The sequence below is a fragment of the Tyto alba genome, unplaced genomic scaffold (genome assembly GCF_018691265.1).
Source record: "Tyto alba isolate M040663 unplaced genomic scaffold, T.alba_DEE_v4.0 Super-Scaffold_45, whole genome shotgun sequence".
In the NCBI taxonomy this organism is placed as follows: Eukaryota; Metazoa; Chordata; class Aves; order Strigiformes; family Tytonidae; genus Tyto; species Tyto alba.
Genome location: NW_024881321.1, coordinates 28,774,781 through 28,794,370, shown reverse-complemented (window position 1 = coordinate 28,794,370; position 19,590 = coordinate 28,774,781). Strand labels below are relative to the sequence as shown.

The 19,590-nt window shown below is 40.7% G+C and overlaps 1 protein-coding gene across 10 annotated transcripts in view; it reads right to left on the bottom strand.

Annotated features, from left to right (window-relative positions):
- Positions 1-19,590, bottom strand: part of MBNL2 (muscleblind like splicing regulator 2) — a 114,775-nt gene that overhangs the window by 18,644 nt on the left and 76,541 nt on the right. For 4 of the 10 annotated variants that reach the window (XM_042805872.1, XM_042805869.1, XM_042805870.1 and 1 more), the window contains exons 3-8: positions 17,664-17,828; positions 13,354-13,554; positions 11,903-12,166; positions 5,369-5,422; positions 4,567-4,720; positions 1,218-1,253 (exon numbers count right to left, since the gene is read on the bottom strand). In XM_042805872.1, the coding sequence (XP_042661806.1) occupies positions 1,218-1,253; positions 4,567-4,720; positions 5,369-5,422; positions 11,903-12,166; positions 13,354-13,554; positions 17,664-17,828 (874 nt within the window). The remainder of the gene's footprint in view (positions 1-1,217; positions 1,254-4,566; positions 4,721-5,368; positions 5,423-11,902; positions 12,167-13,353; positions 13,555-17,663; positions 17,829-19,590) is intronic. The other 6 variants (XM_042805874.1, XM_042805873.1, XM_042805876.1 and 3 more) reach the window with 3 other exon arrangements.

Below are 19,590 nucleotides of genomic sequence, written 5' to 3'. Positions count from 1 at the left end.
TTAAAAGAAGGTTGTCAACACAATCGGCGATTCCCAGAAAAAAAGAGGAAGGACTATTGAAAACTTGGGCATTATCTCTCAGAAGAGGACTGCTTGTGCAAACAAGGTCTCTACCAAAATAGCCCGTTACCTGAGAATTGTTACACAGGCAATTTGTTCTCCCCCCGTATCGACGTAAAGCACTCCAAAATAAAATCTACTAAAAAAAAAATACACCGGTTTGTACTGGGAAGGAAACTGATAAATGCTTATCTTAATTTTAAACATGATTAAAGAATGAATTATTTTCACGTATCTTCATTTTGAAATAAGCCAGACACTCGCTGACTTCCTTTATAATCCAATTTATGCATTTTTTTCTACGAGTACTGCATAACTGTTAGACTTCATCAGAGTTAAATTACCATCTGCTTTGAAGCAAAAATCAGGAGAAGAATGATAATAATTTTCCTGATTTAAATACTACTTTGTTTGATCTAAAAAAGCAAGGTCAATTTTTGTGAAAGTCGCTGCTTTTGCTCATTTTAAGAATGAATTTTAATCAGCATCTTCATAGAAGAATTATTAACTTGATGTTTTAAAGGCTTGATGTTTTAACTGCTTATCTGTGTAGTCCCACCAAAAAAAAAAAAAATCACTGGGATAGGGCTATAGAATAGAAGAAAGATTACTTTTCTAACTTAGAGGCTGTTGCACTGGACGTCCATTTTGCATGCCCAAAATGTTAATTCCAAGATGCAAATATATTTAAAGGAGGAGTGAGATTCAGATCATGGGTTTCAACAGAACCTCTGTGGATGAAAGGAGGCATTTCTGGGAAACGCTGATAAAACTTTCTAACACACAGCAAAAAGGAGAAATAGGCACACCACTATGAAACTTTAAAACACTGATGAAATTTGCTGGCTTTTTCCAGTATTTTATGATTTTATAGTACTAGACAATATAAAATATAAAGAGAAATAAAACTTTGGAAACTGAAAAGCAGACTGGAATTCATGGTATTATGCTTTTGCAGTGTAGTTGTTATAGCAGGTGGTATCACATCTAAACTGCAGCTTTCATCTACAAATCTAAACACTCTGCAAAGTCAACCAGAAGGACAAACGAACCTTTAATTCTAGTCAGTGTCTACATCTTGCCTAGGATTTTTGAAACAAGTGAATATACATCATATACAGTATAAAAAGAGATCAATAAAGAAATTTGGAACCTACCAATACTGGTAGCGGGTGTCATGCACAAAACTGACCCTGCGTGTCATGCAATGATAGGTGAAAAAAGTGGATAAAGGGAAGAAACAGGTTAGCTGTTTAGAGTTAACATTCAAAGTGAGATTCAAGCATAACCACAGAGAAGTAAGTTAGTTAAATGAAACTGTAAGGTCATTCATAGTTCTGCTTTAACACAAAAAAGGTGATTGTGTTCCTACTAAAGTCCTGAGTATACTGTGTGACTTTTGGCATGCTTCTGTGTATATACAAGATACTTCATAAAATTTTTTATTTAGTACTTTTATCCTTTCACTTGGTACCTTTTCAGCAACAGGTTTTTGTTTATAGAGACACCTTTGGCTAAATAGCACATTATTTGGGAATTACAGAACTCATTGAATAATTCAGACAGCTCAGTGTTGTGCAGATCAACATGCATTAACTTTTTCGTATGCAGCAGAGAAAGAAGTTAAAATGGAATTAGGTGATATTGTTCTGCAAGGGCTTTGTCAAATTTGCATTTGATGTTAATGTACGCATTCTTAACACCAGAGGTGCAGAGGTGCTTCTGACCAAAGAAAACACTACAGTGACACTTCCCCAAGCTAAACACCTCGACATGTGTAACGCTCCAGCAGAAGGCTCCCCGCGTACCTCAGAGATGCTCGGGAAGGACTGCTCGCCTGCCATGCAGTTTAGTTTTGGTGCCCAGTCCACCCTTAGCCTTTCTGAGAAGATCAAACGATAAAAAAAAAAATCCCTGCGTATCTTCAGTACGGTGCATAAAGCAAGTTGGTGAAGGTGAGCAGGTAAGACTACCAGTCCCAGGTACATGCATATTTGATACAAAGTCAAACATGCTTCCTGTATTCCTGCTTAATTACTACCACAGCCCCTTATCGGACCATCGCAGTAGCACTGTAACTATGAATGACCTTACCCAAGAACAGTCCCCGGAGAATACACAAAGTTCCTCCTCTAGAGGCTATAGAAACACTAACAAACAGCAATGGGAAGAGAGAAGAGATCTGTTGTTTTTAAGATCATCCACCAAACAATAAGGAGAAGGTGACAAAGCAATCAAACTGATGTAAAACAAACAAAGTGCAGAACTTTGGAGGTAAGCCATGCTTAGTCAAGCCCCACACTTTTTATTAGGGGAGCAAGTGGTTAAGAAAGCAGAGAAGTTATATAAAACAATTAAGTTTTATATATATTCCAGCAGCAAAACTCGTCTGAAAATTTAACTTAACACACACACACATACACACACACACAAGGAACACATTTGAAAATTACACCAGTTCAGAAAATATCACATAATCATTTAAAATCCAACAGATTACGTCATGCATTGCTCCTTAGACCTGGGTGGCATGACAGTCCTTATACCCTTCCAACCTTGCCAGGAAAGGTAGGAATATCAGATGTAGCATCTTTAACAAAAAGTTCATGACACCCTCTCACACAGAGAGGGTTCCCCCTTCCTAATCTCCTCCCATACCCCACTCCTCTCTCTAACATCCCTTCTAGGTGCTCTTGGAGTTCACAAAGAGCAGGAGGTTCAGCACTTTGAGAAAGGATTTCTATTGTGGGCTTGGGCTCCATCTGCTATGTTATCTCTTTGTTTCTTCTTTTTTCACGCACTTGTTTTGGGGCTTGCTAACAACCTGACCCTTAAGGTTTTGTTCCAAGATCCACCCTTCCTACAAACAGAAATTTGTAAGATAAAACTATAATTACAATCATTAGTTGGAAAGAGGGATGGACAATAAGCAGCACAAAGAATGAGCTACTTAAGGAAGCATAAGCACTCCAAAAGGCTTGAAAATATCCAAATGCTATTTCACTGAAAAAGGTTTAAACTACTGTATTTTCCACAGTTAATTTAAAATCCTTGACAATTGCAAATAATAGTGGTAGGCCCCAAAAGGGAGTGCTGAAGAGAAGGAATAATGCATATCCTACTGTAAATTCTCAGGGTTACAATGTAAAATAAATTTGTGGAAATTTCTGCACGTTTATAAGCACAGGGCAGTCTTCCATTCATGTCCAAATAGGCAGTCTCACAATTTATTTTTTTCAAACGCTCCCATAAATGTCAGCATGTTTTCTGCCACAGATATTCTGGTGCACCAATGTGCTAAAAATACAGCATACTATAACTTACTATTATAAATACAGGGGCAGGCTCCAAGGTTTGTTACTCAGGCCTTATAGCAAAATTCCATGAAGTCAAAGCCATCTGTGTTTGTTTTTATCTTTAAAAACATATGGGAATGCTGATAGATTGGGAAATCATCGTGTGCTGCATTTCATTCCTTGTTTAACCGACATTATTTCTATAAACTAAAATAACATCGCTGAAATGTCAAGTGCATTTGCAAACACATAATTTTAAACAATTCTGGAAGTTCACACTCGATAGCATTTCTGATACTGACATGCGTAATTTGTTAACTACAGATGAAAACACAGAATTCATTAGGCAGGATATTTACCTTTGGGAAGTTTGGAGTGGGGTGACTGGCATAATTTAGAGGGTTATGTTGTTATTATTTACACAAGCACCTAGCATGTTCTTTCTCTCGCCGTGTTACAGAGCAGCCCTGCCACCAGCCACGGGGCAGTTCAAGCCGTCTCTGAACGCTCTGATGTTTTACAGAGTTTCGAGCCCTGAAATGCAAACTACGTCCACTCATCTTCACATCACCTCTCTGAAGAATTATAACCCCAGCTACTAGCTGCAAAAGCTAGGAAAAGTTCTGGTGGAGTTCCAGGATGAAAACCACGAAAACGCATCCGATGCCTCCCAAGCCCTCCCGTGGAGCTGCGGGGAGCGACGTGGTTTGCCACTGCTCCCACGCAGGTATCGCCTGGCAGGTTGTCCTGGCGCTCCCCTTCTCGCTCTGCTGGTGTGTGGCCGGGGGTTAATCCCCACGGCTGCAAAACGGCACCGGAGGGACCAGGAGGATGCCCCTCAGCCACGGCACGCTTCCCCCGTGGGAAGCGCGGGGCCTTTCCCAGCATTTTTGTTGGTAGGACTTTGCCCTCTCGTCTCCTAGGAGAGTGCTGGCAGATAAAATACAGCCAATTTAAGGTAGGAAAAGTGGGGCAAACTCTGGGCAATGATGAAGGAGGCTATGAATGCAGGGAGCAGCCTGATGGCATGTTGAAATTTCTGCTTCAACTCTTGCACTTTGCAGAAGGAATTAAAATAATGTGTAAATATCTGTGCAGGCTTCACCTGAAGTAGGGCAGGGACCATAATAAAGCCTTCTGTTAAGTGCAACTGCCTGACACGGAGGCTACCTAAGGAACACAAAATTGGTTCAATTTGGGTACAACATACCTGTTGGGATAAACGCTGCATGTTGCTGCAACTGAGCATTGGCAAGAGCCTGTTGATAGTGCAAGACACTGGGATTGAAAACGGCACTGGCACCATTGCTTTTTTCAAGTGCTTGTCTCTTTGGTAAAGGGTGAAGAACACCAGGAGGAAAGGCCTGTAAATAAGAAACTTAGTTAAAATGTCGTCGTTTTTAAGACGTTGTCCGTAACATATACATAAATACAAAAACTTATTATTTTTTAAAGCAGCTAAGGATGCCTCGCCATGCATATTAACTCAAAGCACAGCAATGTAAAATGAGTGAAATTTTGTTATTGATAGCAAAAGCATGGTACTATTAACCTAAAACTGTAGCAGCACAACTACTGAAAAGAAAGGCCTTTAAAGCAACGAAAATGGCATTGCCTTTAAATAGGTTTTCAAATATTATAGGGAGAAAAAACCACTTGTGTTTCATTGCCAAGTATTTTCTTTTTTAGATTTAAATACAATTTCCTATTATTATACAGATTAATGGATTACGTTAAGCGTTTTCAATTACAGAAGCAGTTTTATCTCAATTCGACTTTTCATGAGAGGATATTTAAAAATGAAACCATGTTAGGAACCAAACTAAATCGTCTGCGTTTATTACGTATGAGAATGAGATGGATAAATAGAGTTTCTGGTAAATTAACGAGTATGTGAAATCATTTCCGGTTGATGTTCAAAAGTAAAGCGATACAAATTTCATTAGTTGCTTCTCTGAAAAAAAAAAAAAAAAAAAGCTACATGCAAAGCAAAAGGTGAAAGGTCAAAGTACCAGGTCTACAGTTGCTTCGAGAGGTCGCTTCATTGCTTTGGCAGTCGACTGAGTCTTTTAATAACAGGCAGCGAGCACATGATGGCAGTGGGCCAATGGGATTCAAGCGAATTAACATACAGGTAAACAGCAAGCAGAGGTGCATCATGGGAACGGCATTGCATTTGTGGATAGGTGAGAAGGAAAAAAATATTCTGAATGCAATATACAACATACAAAACACTAGGCATGCACAACAACAAAAATGTCTTCTAAAGAAATGAATATTACATTTCGAATTAGTACCGAAGCAAAAATGCATCTACTATACCTTAGTTAAAAGCATATAAGAGAGTAAAATATAGATGTTTGAAATTCAGGAAAGTTGAGTAAAACAGCAGCTTGCAGACACTATTAAGCATCGTATAAACACTTCACAGAGATGCAGAAAGTTTTAAGGATACACTTGTAAGAATTTCTGATAAGTTAGTGAAATCACATTTTAAAGCGGAAAAATCCATTTGGAAGACTACTTTTTCAAATATAAAGCACTAGTGAAAGTTGTAATGCATTACAAATGCCATTAATATCAATGCTTTCAAGGTGAGGATCTTCTAATTAAAAAAAGTGTGTCACAATAGATTTGGGGTTCAAAATTAAAGAGGTTCTCCTTTTCCAATACTAAGCAGAATAAACAGTATGTCTAGTTACACTAACTTATCATTAATTCCTTTTTTTTTTTCCCCCTACAGATGGGTCATTTTTGTAGATATTTTTTTTTTTCCTTGGAACTTACCACATTGAGAGGGAAAAAAGTCTTTCAGAATTTAAAACGTATTTTCTAAATTTTGCTACAACCTTCCGTACTAGCTTCAGGAGCAGGGAGTACTGCTCGCAGTTCATAAGCGAACATTAATGTATGAGTTATGATACTAGTCCAGCATTATTGAATTTTTTAAGATAAAGTATTTAGGCATAGTACATAGGCATATACATTATGTATACTTCCACAATAAGATCAAACCTATGGCTGATATGATGGCATACTATTAAAAATCTTCTCATATAAAATATTACTTTCAAGTTTTAGTGTAAATAATTCTTACAAACCTTTAGGAAGGAAAGGAAGATTTACTTACAAACCAGAATTTTTACTTTTGTTTTTTAAACACAGGCTGATATTTAGCTCTTTTTATGATATTCAGATTATGTCTATCTTGACATCAGTATGTGGAAATAGGGAATAAAAGGGGGGAAAAAAAAGGGAGAACAAGGCACAGAATGCCTGCAAACAGGTTATGGTCACAAGATTAGCCACTGCCAACGGGGTATTTTGCAGGATAGTCCTCACTTTGTCTGTTTCTTGTTCCTGGTTCTGTTGCACCTATGTTGCGTGAGGCTTCCCAACATCCTCCCCACCCCTCCTTCAGCACAGTTCTGGATTACATACCCTGATCTACAGGATCCACTCATCTGAGTCCAAGACTCAGACGTAACAAGAAACATCTGGGCTAAAGTGAGGAACTGGATAGCCTTCTTGTGTCTAAGCAGGGTGCTGTGCAGCCGTTGTGTGGTGCCACCCATGGGTACCCCGCTGGGGGACATCCCTCCATCTGCACGGGGCACAGCCTCAGATCCACTCTGCCACCCAGCACGGATGGAAGCCTACACTGAGGTGAAGCATTATGACTGAATTCAGTGTTATGTGATGCTGAGGTCCGCAAATTCAAATCAACATCATTAAGAATAAAGCGTTTCAGTTAATTACATTTATTATTCAGATGCAGATCTTATCTGATCTCACTTGTTAACTTATCTCTGTGTTTATGATGGCCTTTCTCCAGTACTTTTCCCTGCTCTTCTTAACCTCACCTCCCTGTTCTAAAGCTTTTTGCTGGCTTTCTCCTCATCTTCCATAGCAAGTTCAGTCTCATAGTTTTCCCAGACTGAAGGCTTTAACTTGATCTGTTTCTAGACCTACTCATCAATCTTATTTCCATGTAGTCTTTTCAGGCCTTCAGACTGATGGTCCATTTTTCAATCCCACCTTCATCTTTTCTTTCATTTTGTCCTGATAGTAAGCCCTCCTTTGCCTCTTCCTGTTCCATCAGGTTATCTCCTATGTAACTAACAAGCAAAAAAATCAATAGTTACAGACTGAAGAGAAAAAGGCTATGGAAAGGAAATACAATAATAAAAATGATCAAACATACTGAGGCATAGTATTTGTCTGTCATATGTCACATTGGTACACTATACTGTCTCCTGGAACATAAGCAAGATCTACACAGTGGAGGCCTGCTCAGATGTGCAAGGAGCTCCTGACTAAACTCAAACAAAAGAAGGCAAGTACACAAGAGGTAGAAGCAGGGACGGGTGGCCCAGAAGGAACAGGGACACAGCCTGAGCATGCAGGGCTGGGTTAGGAGAGCCAAAGACCACCTGGAGTTGAATCTGGCAAGGGATGTGAAGGACAACAAGAAGCGCTTCTCCAAGTGTATCAGCAACAAATGGAAGACTAGGGAAAATGTGGGTCCACTGCTGAATGGAGCAGGAGACCCGGTGACACAGAACACAGAGAAGGCTGAGGTACTAAACATCTTCTCCATCTCAGTCTTTACTGGTGAGACAGGCTGTGTTCAGGCCAGTGGAAAAGTCTAAAGCAACGAAGATTTATCCTTGGAGAAGGAGGATCAAGCTAGGGAACATTGAAACAAACTGGATGTACACACACCCGAAGGACCTGACAGGTAGCACTGACGGGTGCTGAGAGAGCTGGCCAATGTCACTGCAAGGCCACTCTTAACTATCTCTGAAAGGTCCCTGCAAACTGGGGAAGTTCTCGAAGATTTCAAGAAAGTGTATGACACTCCTACCTTCAAAAAGGGCAGGAAGGAAGTCTGAGGAATGACAGGTCCGTCAACCTCACCTCAGAGTCCCTGGGGAAAGCAATCAAGCAAATCCTCCTGAAAACCATCTCCAAACACTTACAAGCCAAGAAGGTGATGGGGGAGTAGCCAGCATAGATTTATGAAGAGGAAATTGTGCTTAACCAACCTGACAGCCTTCTACGAAGAGACTGACTTGGTGGGTGAGGGGAGAGCAATGGATATTGTTTCTCTTGACTTCAGAGAGGTTTTCAACACTGTCTCCCACTTCATCCTCACAGACAGACTTGTTTCATATGGGTTAAATGGAAAACAGTGAGATGGACTGAAAATTGGCTCAGCTTCCAGGTTCAAAGGGTTGTGATCAGCAACACAAAGTCCAGCTAGAGGCCAGTCACTAGTGGTGTAAGGCTCGGAGGAGTGGATGATACACAAGACAGATGTGCTGCCACTCAGAGGGACCTGGAAAGACTGGATAAATGGGCACAGAGGAACCTTAGTAAGTGCAACAAAGAAAAACAACCTCAGGCATCAGTACGTGCTGAGGGCCACCAAGGCTTGGCAGAAAAGGCCCTCAGGGTCCTGGTAGACACCAAGTTGAACATGAGCCAGCAATGTGCCCTCACAGTAAAGGCAGCTGGCAGCATCCAGGGCTGCATTAGGAAGAGCATCACCAGCAGGTCAAGGGAGGTGATCCTTCCCCTCTACTCAGCACCGGAGAGGCTGAATATGGAGTGCTATGTCCAGGTCTGGGTGCCCCAGTACAAGAAATACAAGGATATACTAGAAAACAGTCCCATAAAGGGCCCCAGAGATGATGAAGGGACTGGAGCACCTCTTATATGAGGAGAGGTTGAGAGAACTGGGACTGTTCAGCTTGAAGAAGAGAAGATGCAGGTGGATCTCATCAGTATATATAAATACCTGATAAGGGAGTAAAGATGGAGCCAGACTCTTCTCAGCAGTGCCCAGTGACAGGACAAGAGGCAACAGAAACAAATGTAAATACAAGAAATTCTATCTGAATGTAAGAATATATATATGTAGATTTTTTTTTTTTTTTTTTTTTAATGCAAGCATGATTTAACCACGGGACAGGTTGTCAAGAGAAATTGTGGAGTCTCCATCCTTGGAGACTTTCAAAAGCCAATTAGGCACGTCTTAGGCAATCTGCTCTAGCTCACCCTGCTTGAGCAGGGGGATTGGACTAGGTGATCTCCAGAGGTCCTTTCCAATACCAACTATGAATACACATTTTAATTTAGGCTGTACATTCTTCAGTGACTTTTTATGCTCTGTGATGCACCATGTGAATATTTGAAGCTTCCTGAGTACAATAATAGATGACATAATTGCCTTCTAATGCACTTCACATTTAAACTGTACACCATCTATAGCCTCTTTCACAGTGCTTTTTCCCTTTCTTTTTACTTCAAATGATGAGGTCACCTAAGATATCCAAGTAAAAATTCCTAAACTTCTGTGTACAAAAATACAGACATGGCATTTTCTACAAGGCTCCAGACTGCAGAATTCATTGACATTCAACGGTCTTACAAGCTTTGCCTACAGTGCTCTAACCCTATCCACACTCACCTAAATGAGCACCCTCTGGACCAGAGCAATGCAACAAGCTTCCCCAGGAGGAAAAATCTCATGGGCACAATTTCAACCTGGGAGCAACCTGCAAGTGAACCCTATGGGTAATCATGTGTATTTCTGCCTTATTTCTGCTCTCTAGGTCCAACCAAGTATTTTTGGTCATTATTGGGTGGCCTTGCAGGCATCTGTCTTTTCTACAACTTTGTTATTGCCATTACAGTGTTTTTTCATTCATTCACTCTGATTGTTTCAAATCTGTATTAAACAAAAAAACTGCTGGATGGTAAAGAATCTTTTCTGTTTGGTAGTCTAAATATGTCATTAAAATATTTTGTACATCTTTTTCTGCAAAAAGTTACCCTGAATTACAGGTCCTTGCTGCCTTCTCCTGTAACATTAGGATGCTAAGATTTCAATCCTGTGTTTCCAAAGATGCTTTATCTTGCTTTGAGGCTAATGCAACTCCAATTACAGCTTATTTAAAATCTCAGGATATATATCCAACCATTACTAAAGCACAAAAAAAATGAATCCCCGCATCTCACTCCTTTCTTCTTTAGTATACTGCCTAGAAATATTACATTCTCGAAACGGACAATAAATATTGCACAAGAGAACCTAATTAGAATAAAAAAAAAAAAAAAAACCAAAAAACAATCTCCTTTGCTTTAATTTCCAGATGGCATTCAATTTCTGCAAGCACAGGGAAGTTTAACTAAAAATCATCCAATTTGAAACACAGACTGGGGATACTATAAGAGAAAGAATATTAAAACTTAAGAAATGTTCTTCTGCTTGTAGGTTTGCTTTCTTGCATAAATTACCCTTTGTCCCGCAAAAAGTCTGGTCTTCGCTAATTTGCGAAATACAATAGCTTGGGGTAGTTATATACTGTACTGTATTGTGTTTCTGGTAGGCTTTTTACCCAGAGAATAACTGTATTGTCTACAACTATTGTATGCACTGCCCACAAGTCCACAAACCACATCTGCTTAATTATTCATCCACTGCCAGCAATGAGGACAATGATTCTTTGATTTGCTGCCAGCAATTTTGTCTCCCAAGTCAGATTCTGCATGCTCGATTTATTTAACTTTTATCAATACCACTCTATTTAAATTTATCAACTTTCCTGGTAGCAGCCAAAAGAGAGATCCAATATTGGTAAATGGATGGGCTGACTTGTCCAAACAGTTTTAAGAGCTTAAAATATCTGAAAATAGAAAGCCCTCAATCTCTTTTCTTCTGACTACAGTTACTACGCTTTTCCTTAATGATTCCTATTTTAGTTTACTACTTTTAAACCCCATGATTTAAGTAACTTGCCTGTGACAGAGGGAGAGGCAAGAAAAATCTCTAGGTGTGAAATTTAACTAACCAAAGTTCAAAAAGATATAGTCACCACTTTTTAGTCAGTGTGGATAGATGTGTAACTACAGAGGACAGTTCCTTCTCATCCACAGACAGGCACTAATGGTAAATCAGATGAATGTCCTGTTTTTTCTCCACTATCTATAAAGTGAGACCAAGGTGGCTAGGCTAGGTTCAGATATCTAACTGTCCAACATCTAAGGTGGGGTGAGTTCAATCTTAGCACAGGTTTCTTTTCTATTGCCCAGCTCTGAGGCAAAAAGCACTCTCTTTGCTTTTCTTCCTTTTCTTCCAAATTTCCACATGTATATCTGTCATCAAAGAGCTAAAACAGCATATGTGCCCCTGTCTTCCAGGGGACACCGAAGCTTATCAGTTTTGTTTCTGTTTGGAAATACTAGGGGCAAATTTAACATATAATCAAGGCAGATAACAGAAGTGGTATAGAGTGTCATTTGCTTCACTGTCTTGGATAGAAATACAGCATTAAAATAAGGACATAAAGGAAAAAAAGTGCTTCCTCCCATCAAGCAATAGTAATTTTATAAATTCTTTTCTACCAAAAGGAAAAAAAAAAAAAAAAAAAAGAGGCAAAAGAGAAAAGAAAGTATAAGCAAACAGCATTAAATTGAAGCAAAATAGGCATCAAAGAGCTTCTGTCAAAAAAAAGGCAGCCATATATGCCAGCACTTACCATCACAGTCGCAGCTGCCGCAGCTGCCTGGGCTGCCACCGCAGCCTGGTTGGCTTGGTGTTGCGCCGCTTTGATTTTGGCCTGCAAATGTGCAGGAGGGTGAAAATACTTGCATTTCTCCCTCATGCAACGACCTTTTATGTAATCCATACACACGGTTACGGTGTTGTCGTTCGTGTCAATCATTGTGCTGTCTGCTGGATGCGCAAAGCGGCAATCAGTCTCTCCACGCGCACAGTTTCCCCGCTGGAACTCCCTGCACACCTACGTGCAAAACAACACGCGTTGCAGGGGAAGAGCTCGGCGCAACGTGGAAGGGCAGGGAGAGCCCCGCGCCCCCAAAAGACAGACCTGCCCCCTCCCCCCCCTCCCCAGGCTAGCTCAAGGTTTTTCAGCCAACTCAATTTAATAAACTCTTCATCTTCTTCTGGGAGAGGGAAAAGGCTTCTATTTTACCCTTACGTGTTTGGCTCCTCAGGTTGCTCTGCGGTATGGCAGCTAAATGAACTTGATATCCAACAGAAGCATTCCCAAATGCCTTTCCTTCTTCCTGTCTAGAAAACACCTGGGAGGGATACTTACTGAATGAACTGCCCCTGCAAAACTAGCTAGGATTCACAAAATATTCACTCCCTTTCTGACTGCACTTCATGGTCTTGCAGCTCCACTGGTAAGGAAGGAGCTGAGACCCAGGGAAAATATGCATCAGATGCACTGCATTTTTCATTGAATCTACAAAAAGAGTGGAAAGCCTCCTTAAAAATAATTTTCAGAAATGGGCAGAATGAACACGCTGATTTGCCTAAGAAGGAATGTGTTCTAGACACCAGTACTTAGGCTTTCGGGAAAGAATATTCATTTCTGCAAAAGCCATTCAGCTTTCTTGTGTGCTTGGGTCACAGATTCCACTGAGCCCAGCCGTGTGGAGATCCATCAACACCAGAGAGGCTCTGCATGCAGCTGGGGGCTTGCCCCTTCAGCCTGCTGCAGGGCTGCTAACATTCAACATCTCCATTTATAGCTCAAGGCTGAAGGGTTATATCATTCCCCTATTATCAAGGCATAAAAACCTGGACAGAATTAATAATGCAATAAAAATGTGCTTGTTAGATATTTCATCAAGGCATACCTTTACAGGCATGTATACTTGAGGTATTTTGGAGAAGATTAACTTTATAAAAGATGAAAATTCATGTTGATGTCCATGTATTAAACTTGAGTGAACACAGTAGCTTTTAAAAAAAAAAAAAAAAAAAAAAAAAAAAGGGTGTTTAAAAGGGTGTTTAATTACCACTGGCTGCAACTGTAGAAATCCTGCCTGGTTACAAGGTCTTTATTTGTAGCAACTAAATTTAAGCATCCTTTCTAAAACAATAGAGTTTTCCCCTCCAGGAAATTTCACACAGCCTAACAGAGGATGGTAATTCTAGTCACGGCAGTGTCTACAGTACCTCCAGTTTATCAGTCCTGAGGAGTTTCTGGGTAGCAGTTGAACCGGGGACTGAAACCGGTGGACTTCCAGGAACAATGACGGGCGGCGTGGGTAGGATCTCAGTTGGGACTAAGCCAACTCCTGGTGTTACTGGCGTTAGGTAAGGAGCAAAGCTAATAGCCGTGTTCGTTCCTATTGTGGGACCCACTGGAAATGTGGGCTGCAAAAGGAAAACACAGACCAAGATGAAAAAAAACAACCCCTTAATCAAGAGCTTATTAGTTGTCTTTTGTGTGCTCTTTCTGGCACTGATTCATTTTCTTAATGAAAAAATTTCAAACAGCTGGCAAAACACACAGCATACTCTCTTCTTTTAATCAGGTAACGCGTTCCAGCAGCATACGAAGAATCGCCTTTGTAGCTCTATTACTGGAAAAGAGGTTGCCGACGCAAAGGAAGTCGTACTTTGAACCTGAATCTCTACAGAGGTCCAGCTTACACTGCAGGCTTATTTACACATCTAAAAGTAGAAATAACATAGCCTTTATTGATTTTTCTCAATACCTGTTTTCCTTGGGAAAACAGGCTATTTTTCGAAGTACCAGTTTTCATAGGTGTAGCGTTATTAACTATATTTAAGCCATATTTCTAATAAGAGTATATATAATGAGCTCTTTGCATGCAACTTCCATCTATTTGCATGCTGTATTTTGCCACCTCCTGCAATTATATGTTACTATGGCTCACACGTCGAAAAACCTCACTTTTGCGAATGTTTGTGTGCTCAGCTGTCACCGGTGGCAAGCAGAATAAATATTATAATCTCAGCTGGACAAAATATTTAGAAAGGGATTATTCAGGCTTAGCTAGAGTTCATCTTATGAAAAAATTTGACTGGAAGGAATGATATGGGTCTAAAAATTTGTTTCATGCCTTCCTACAGCGAGTCAAAGATGTCATGACCAGAAGAAAGAGCACTTGTGTGATGCTAAAATGCAGCTCTGCCAAGGCAGAATGGTGGGTTTGTTACCACCAGCTCCATGGGGGGTGGAGACAGAACATCACCGTGGTCAGACCACGGTCAGGCTTGGAAAATGCTTTAGTTCTGCAGAGCTGATGTTTACCCCAGAGAGTGAACCTATAATTATAAATGAGGAAAAACTATTCAGAAAAACAGTACACATCTCAGATTAACTTTGTCAGAAATTAAGTTCTCAAATAAGACGGTACCTAGAAATGAACCACACAGCAGCACAACAGTAAGGCAAGACTTAAAAAGACTTAACAAAGGTGGAGTGTCTTTCTCATCAAGGTGGCCTGCATGGTCTCTCTTGGCGAAGGGAAGACAGCCACACACAGTATGTAGAAAATATGCAAGAGAGAGCATAGGAGCTAGAAGGTTTATTTCTGGTTTTATTTGGTTTTGGTTTTTGTTTTGTCTTTGAAACCAATTACTAAATTATAAATGAATGTGAATTAGTACCACGAATAGGCTTTGAGCAGCAGATTAGCCAGGATACCCAACTGTGCAGAAATGGCATCTTACCTGCCCTAGAGAGTTAAACATGAATAATGTTCTGTTTTTATCAGAGATCAAAACTACTTGATATGAAACAACCCAGTTTATATGTCAAGTGCAAGCGAAATTCTTTAGAGCATAATAATGAACATTTATATGAAACAACGGTTCAACTATGTTGAGGACAATATGTGTTATGTAAAATATAAATAACAGCTTTGTATCAGATATAATTTTAAGAATAAATCCACATGTCTAATGACTTCTATGGAATTTTCTTTCCCTTTTTATCCATTTGGTCAAGTCTGAGTCATCTTAATCTGTCAATTTATGCAAGATGAGGAAATAAAATCCGGCACTTTTATCACAGCAATCAGGACAGAAGGCATTACGTCAATGAAACTGTAAAGTTCAAATGATGAAATGGGTGAGTAGAAAGTATAATTTTGCTATTTAATTTTTTCTCATAATACTAAGAGATGGAAACTTGTCCTGGGTTGAGTGAGTGGTAGAGTTTTTTGGTGGCAGGGGAGGGTGCTATCGGGGCGGCCCCCTGTGAGAAGCTTCTCGAAGCTCCCCCAGCTCCACATCAGCTCCACTTCTGTTTGGGAAATTGAGCCAATCGGCTGCACCTCTGCAATAACGTATTTAAGAAGGGACGTGGTGACGGGCAGTGGGACTTGTGAGGAGGAGTTGCTGCAGCTGCATGAACACCAAGGTCAGTGGAGGAACGGAGGAAGAAAGGAGGGGGGAGGTGTGCCGGAGCAGAGACCCCCCTGTATCCTGTGGTGAGACGGCAGGGCGGCCCCCCCCTGCCACCCATGAAGATCTACGGTGGAGCAGACATTGATTTATGGCCTGTTGCTCCTGCTCAGCTGATCAAGGTGCTGTGCCCGAAGAAGGCCGGGGTCTCATGGATAAAGGCAGCCCCGCTGCTGTAATTCAGTGCTGGGAGGATTGCAGCATGCGGGGGAGTCCCACGCTAGAGCAGCTCGGGAAGGGCTGCAGCCGTGGGAGGGAACCCAGTCGGAGGAAGTTAGTGACCCATGACGGAGCAGTGTGGGGAATGCTGCGGCCCATGGGAGGAACTCATGTCGGAGAAAGTTTGTGGAGGACTGTCTGCTGTGAGAGGGGGACCACGATGGAGCAGGAGGAACAAGTTTCGGACACTCCCCTCACCGAACATGAAGGAAGTGGCAGCGCTGAGTGCACCCCCCATTCCCTGCCCCTGCGCCACTGGGGGAGGAGGTAGAGATATCGGGAGCAGAGCTGAGCCCGGGAAGAAGGGAGGGGTGGGGGGAAGGTGTTCTCAAGATGTGACAATGCTTCTCACTGTCCTACTCTGTTATGTGTTGTTAGTGTCTGTAATAAATGTATGTTCTTTTTTTCTTCCCCTAACGAGTCTGCCTTTTGCTCGTGATCATAAAAGGGGGATTTTTCCCCATCCCAGTCCTATCTTGAACCCCAAGCCTGGCTCTCTGTCCCTTCTCATTGCCGGAGGGGAAGGGAGAGAGAGGTGCTGCATTGTGGTTGGCTGCCAATCAGGCCTAAACCACGACAAATCTATACTTCATGAAAACTTTTTCTGGTGAAAACTCAAGCAGTAAAAAAATCAGGAAATACCAAAATGCATTATGTCAATATACCAAGACACATTTTGATGAACATGTACCAGAAATTCAGGGACTCCTGACACCCAATTTTTGTTCATGCCTCCCACCTTACAGAAGATACTTCAAGTGTAAAAACACATTTGAAAAAGGCACATGAGCTTCCTGTAACTAAATACAGACATCTCCCTCTGACATGCTTACATTTGGCTCCTGTAATAGCCATGGAAAGGCAAAGGCACTTAAAAAAACAAATCACCTAATCCAAAAGCAAACGTTTGAAACAAGCCAAGCAGATAGTAATTAGACTTGCCTATGTCTTCTGATAAACTACAAATGGACCTTGGAAGCCCAACACAGAAGTTCATGCCAACACTCCAGATGCCTCAAGTTAGAGAAAGAAATCCCACTCCAGTGGGATGCCTTACATTAGGCATTCAGACTGAGAAAACATCATTAGCAGCCATGTGTGAAAAGTTTAATTCAGATTACTTGCCTAACCATACTTTGGAAGTCTGGTACAATGAGGAGTTCAACTGCAAAGGCAGCCCAGAGCAACTGATCATTTTAATGCATATCCAAAGACGCTGCTCATGCATGCAAGGCGATAGTTTTATGTTATCTTCTGGGTTCAAAGTGTCCCAGGCACTGTATGCATTGCCTTAAGATAAATCACTAAGTCTGTAAAGTGCATGCAGCAGCAATTCTCTGCCATACTCTGGTACACTTCCGATTTCAAGAGAGTAAAAAAGCACCACCCAGAATGACACTAGCCTTTGTTCCTGGTACTGGGATTAAATACTATTTAAAGCCGTTCAAACCCATAGAGTCCTGAGAAACTTTGCATTCCATCAAATAGCTTACTAGCAAATTATTATATGAATTTTCACCTTCAGAAGGATTATAGGTAAAAACCTTGCAAATCTAGATTAAACTTGACATGAACAGAATGAAGGAAAACAAACAGAGGAAAAAATGCAAATTATTCTCAGATAAAAGAATATATCAAATCTACAGCAACACTGTATTGTATCTTCAAATGTAAATATGAATGAACGTACCTCCAGCATCTCAACAATTCCTTAAATCAATAGATGGAGACTATTTTTATTGATACTAGTTTAGAGAACTTTTTCAGGTCAATATAGTCTTCTACTTCAACTTTACTTACCATTCACACCATCAGAGAAATGTACTTACCACTGGCTGTAATGGTGTCCCTGGAAACATGAACTGCATTTGCTGGGCAAGCATTGCTGCTGCTGTTTTTTGTTGGATTAAGTTGTTTCTGCCATTGATTTCCAGTTGAGTTTTTAAATGTGTTGGTGGATGAAGGTATTTGCAGTTCTCCCTTGTACAACGACCCTGGAAAAAGAAGTCACATTAATTGGTCTGCTGTTTTTGATGATAGTTTGATGCCTTCAAGCAAAATATTACACCATACACTAAGCAAGAATTAATGAAATACAGGGTGTTCCCTGGGAACTATGTAGCAGGCTGGGAGGACCTGGTGGCCTTGAGCTCTGCCTCAGTCTGCTACCTCTGATTGATCATTAAGGCTATTAGCAAAAAAAAAAAAAAAAAAAAGATAAAGACTTTGAAACAGCATTTTCATTGTTAAGTATAGATCACTGCTATACAGTTAATACTGAGTATTATCCAGACTGCCTGAACTGCTTCTCATGATATCTTGGCTAGAGTATCTGGTGTAACCATAACACAAATGTTTTTGATAAATGACATTACATTATTCATAACAAATGTAAACCTTCTTTAAGAGAAATGCAGCTTTTAAGTATATGATATTAAAAAATAATTGTGTGTTCGTGGCAGTAAGGATCCAAAGTGGCCACTCTGCTTGTGTTCTCTCATATGTTCACCTCTATTCCTGTTCACTGCCTTCTTGCCTCCTGTTTTTATTACATCAGCACAACTTCGAACTATTTCCATCCAAGTATAAAAGAACAGAAGTCAAGCTGGTACTTTCACAGCCTAAATTTAGAAGCAGTGCATGGAGCTAAATCTGAAGGTACATAGCAAAAGGAGAGCTCCTGATCAACCTGAAAGCAGGAATTTTTAGAGAGTTATGAGATAATAAGAGACAATAAAAATATGGGGCAGTTACTTCTGAGGTGGCTTGTTCTGGAGGAGATGGACATGGAGCACACCTCTACAGGCAGTGCATGCTGACCAAAACGTAGGTAGAGCACCATAAGATGTGCTGATATGTTTTCCCCCAGAAAGGGAAAATGTAGGGTGAGTACATCAGCAGGTTGTGCAGCTGCAGGGCAGGACCTGCTGAGATCAGAAACTCCTTGATGACATGGCTCACAAACAGTCACAAAATTTTAAGAGCTGTGACCAGAGGACCTAGAGCATTAGTCAAACTGCATTTCACACACTCAACTTGTAGAAGCTAAGTTTCCAAAATGAGATATTTTTAAAAAGTGCTTTTTCAACCTTCCATTCACTGGTATAAGGGCTTTACAAGTTGTAGCCAAGCAGGAATACTCTCCTATAGCCAAGAAAACATTGAGATCCCTATGCAAGAACATCACACCGTATACACATACACTGACTGAGTATACATACGCACACACGCACACTGCTACAAAACCTTTAATATGCTTCGAATGTCCCAGAACAACAGTGTTAATGTTATACTTTTTACTCAAGACACTGAAACACTGCTGATTCTGCCCTTAATATGCTGTAAGGGTGTGATAACTACCTACACAGGAGTGAGTTAAACATGTTCAGGAAGGTTCTACTGACCAAGGCCTATGGAAATGATAACAACTATTGCCATACTCAACCTACTGAGAACAGCCCTTTCCTGAACCGTGCCTGGCCACTGCTCAGTAGTATGCTAAATGGCTGAGGCCAGAAGAGCCCAAAAAAGCTAACAATTAAAAAAAAAAAAAAAACCAAAACAAAACAGTCATTGCGCTCAGTAACACTTCTTGGTTCTGTTTTAACCTGCTAGTATAGATGCAGCCATTTTCAAGACATCATGCCTTCCTTCTGACTTCTATTGTGCAAGTCACTAATGTTGTCTGGTTTAATGAAGTACACAAAAGGAACATTACTTTGTCAACTGGCCTGAGCAGAAATAGTCACGATTCGA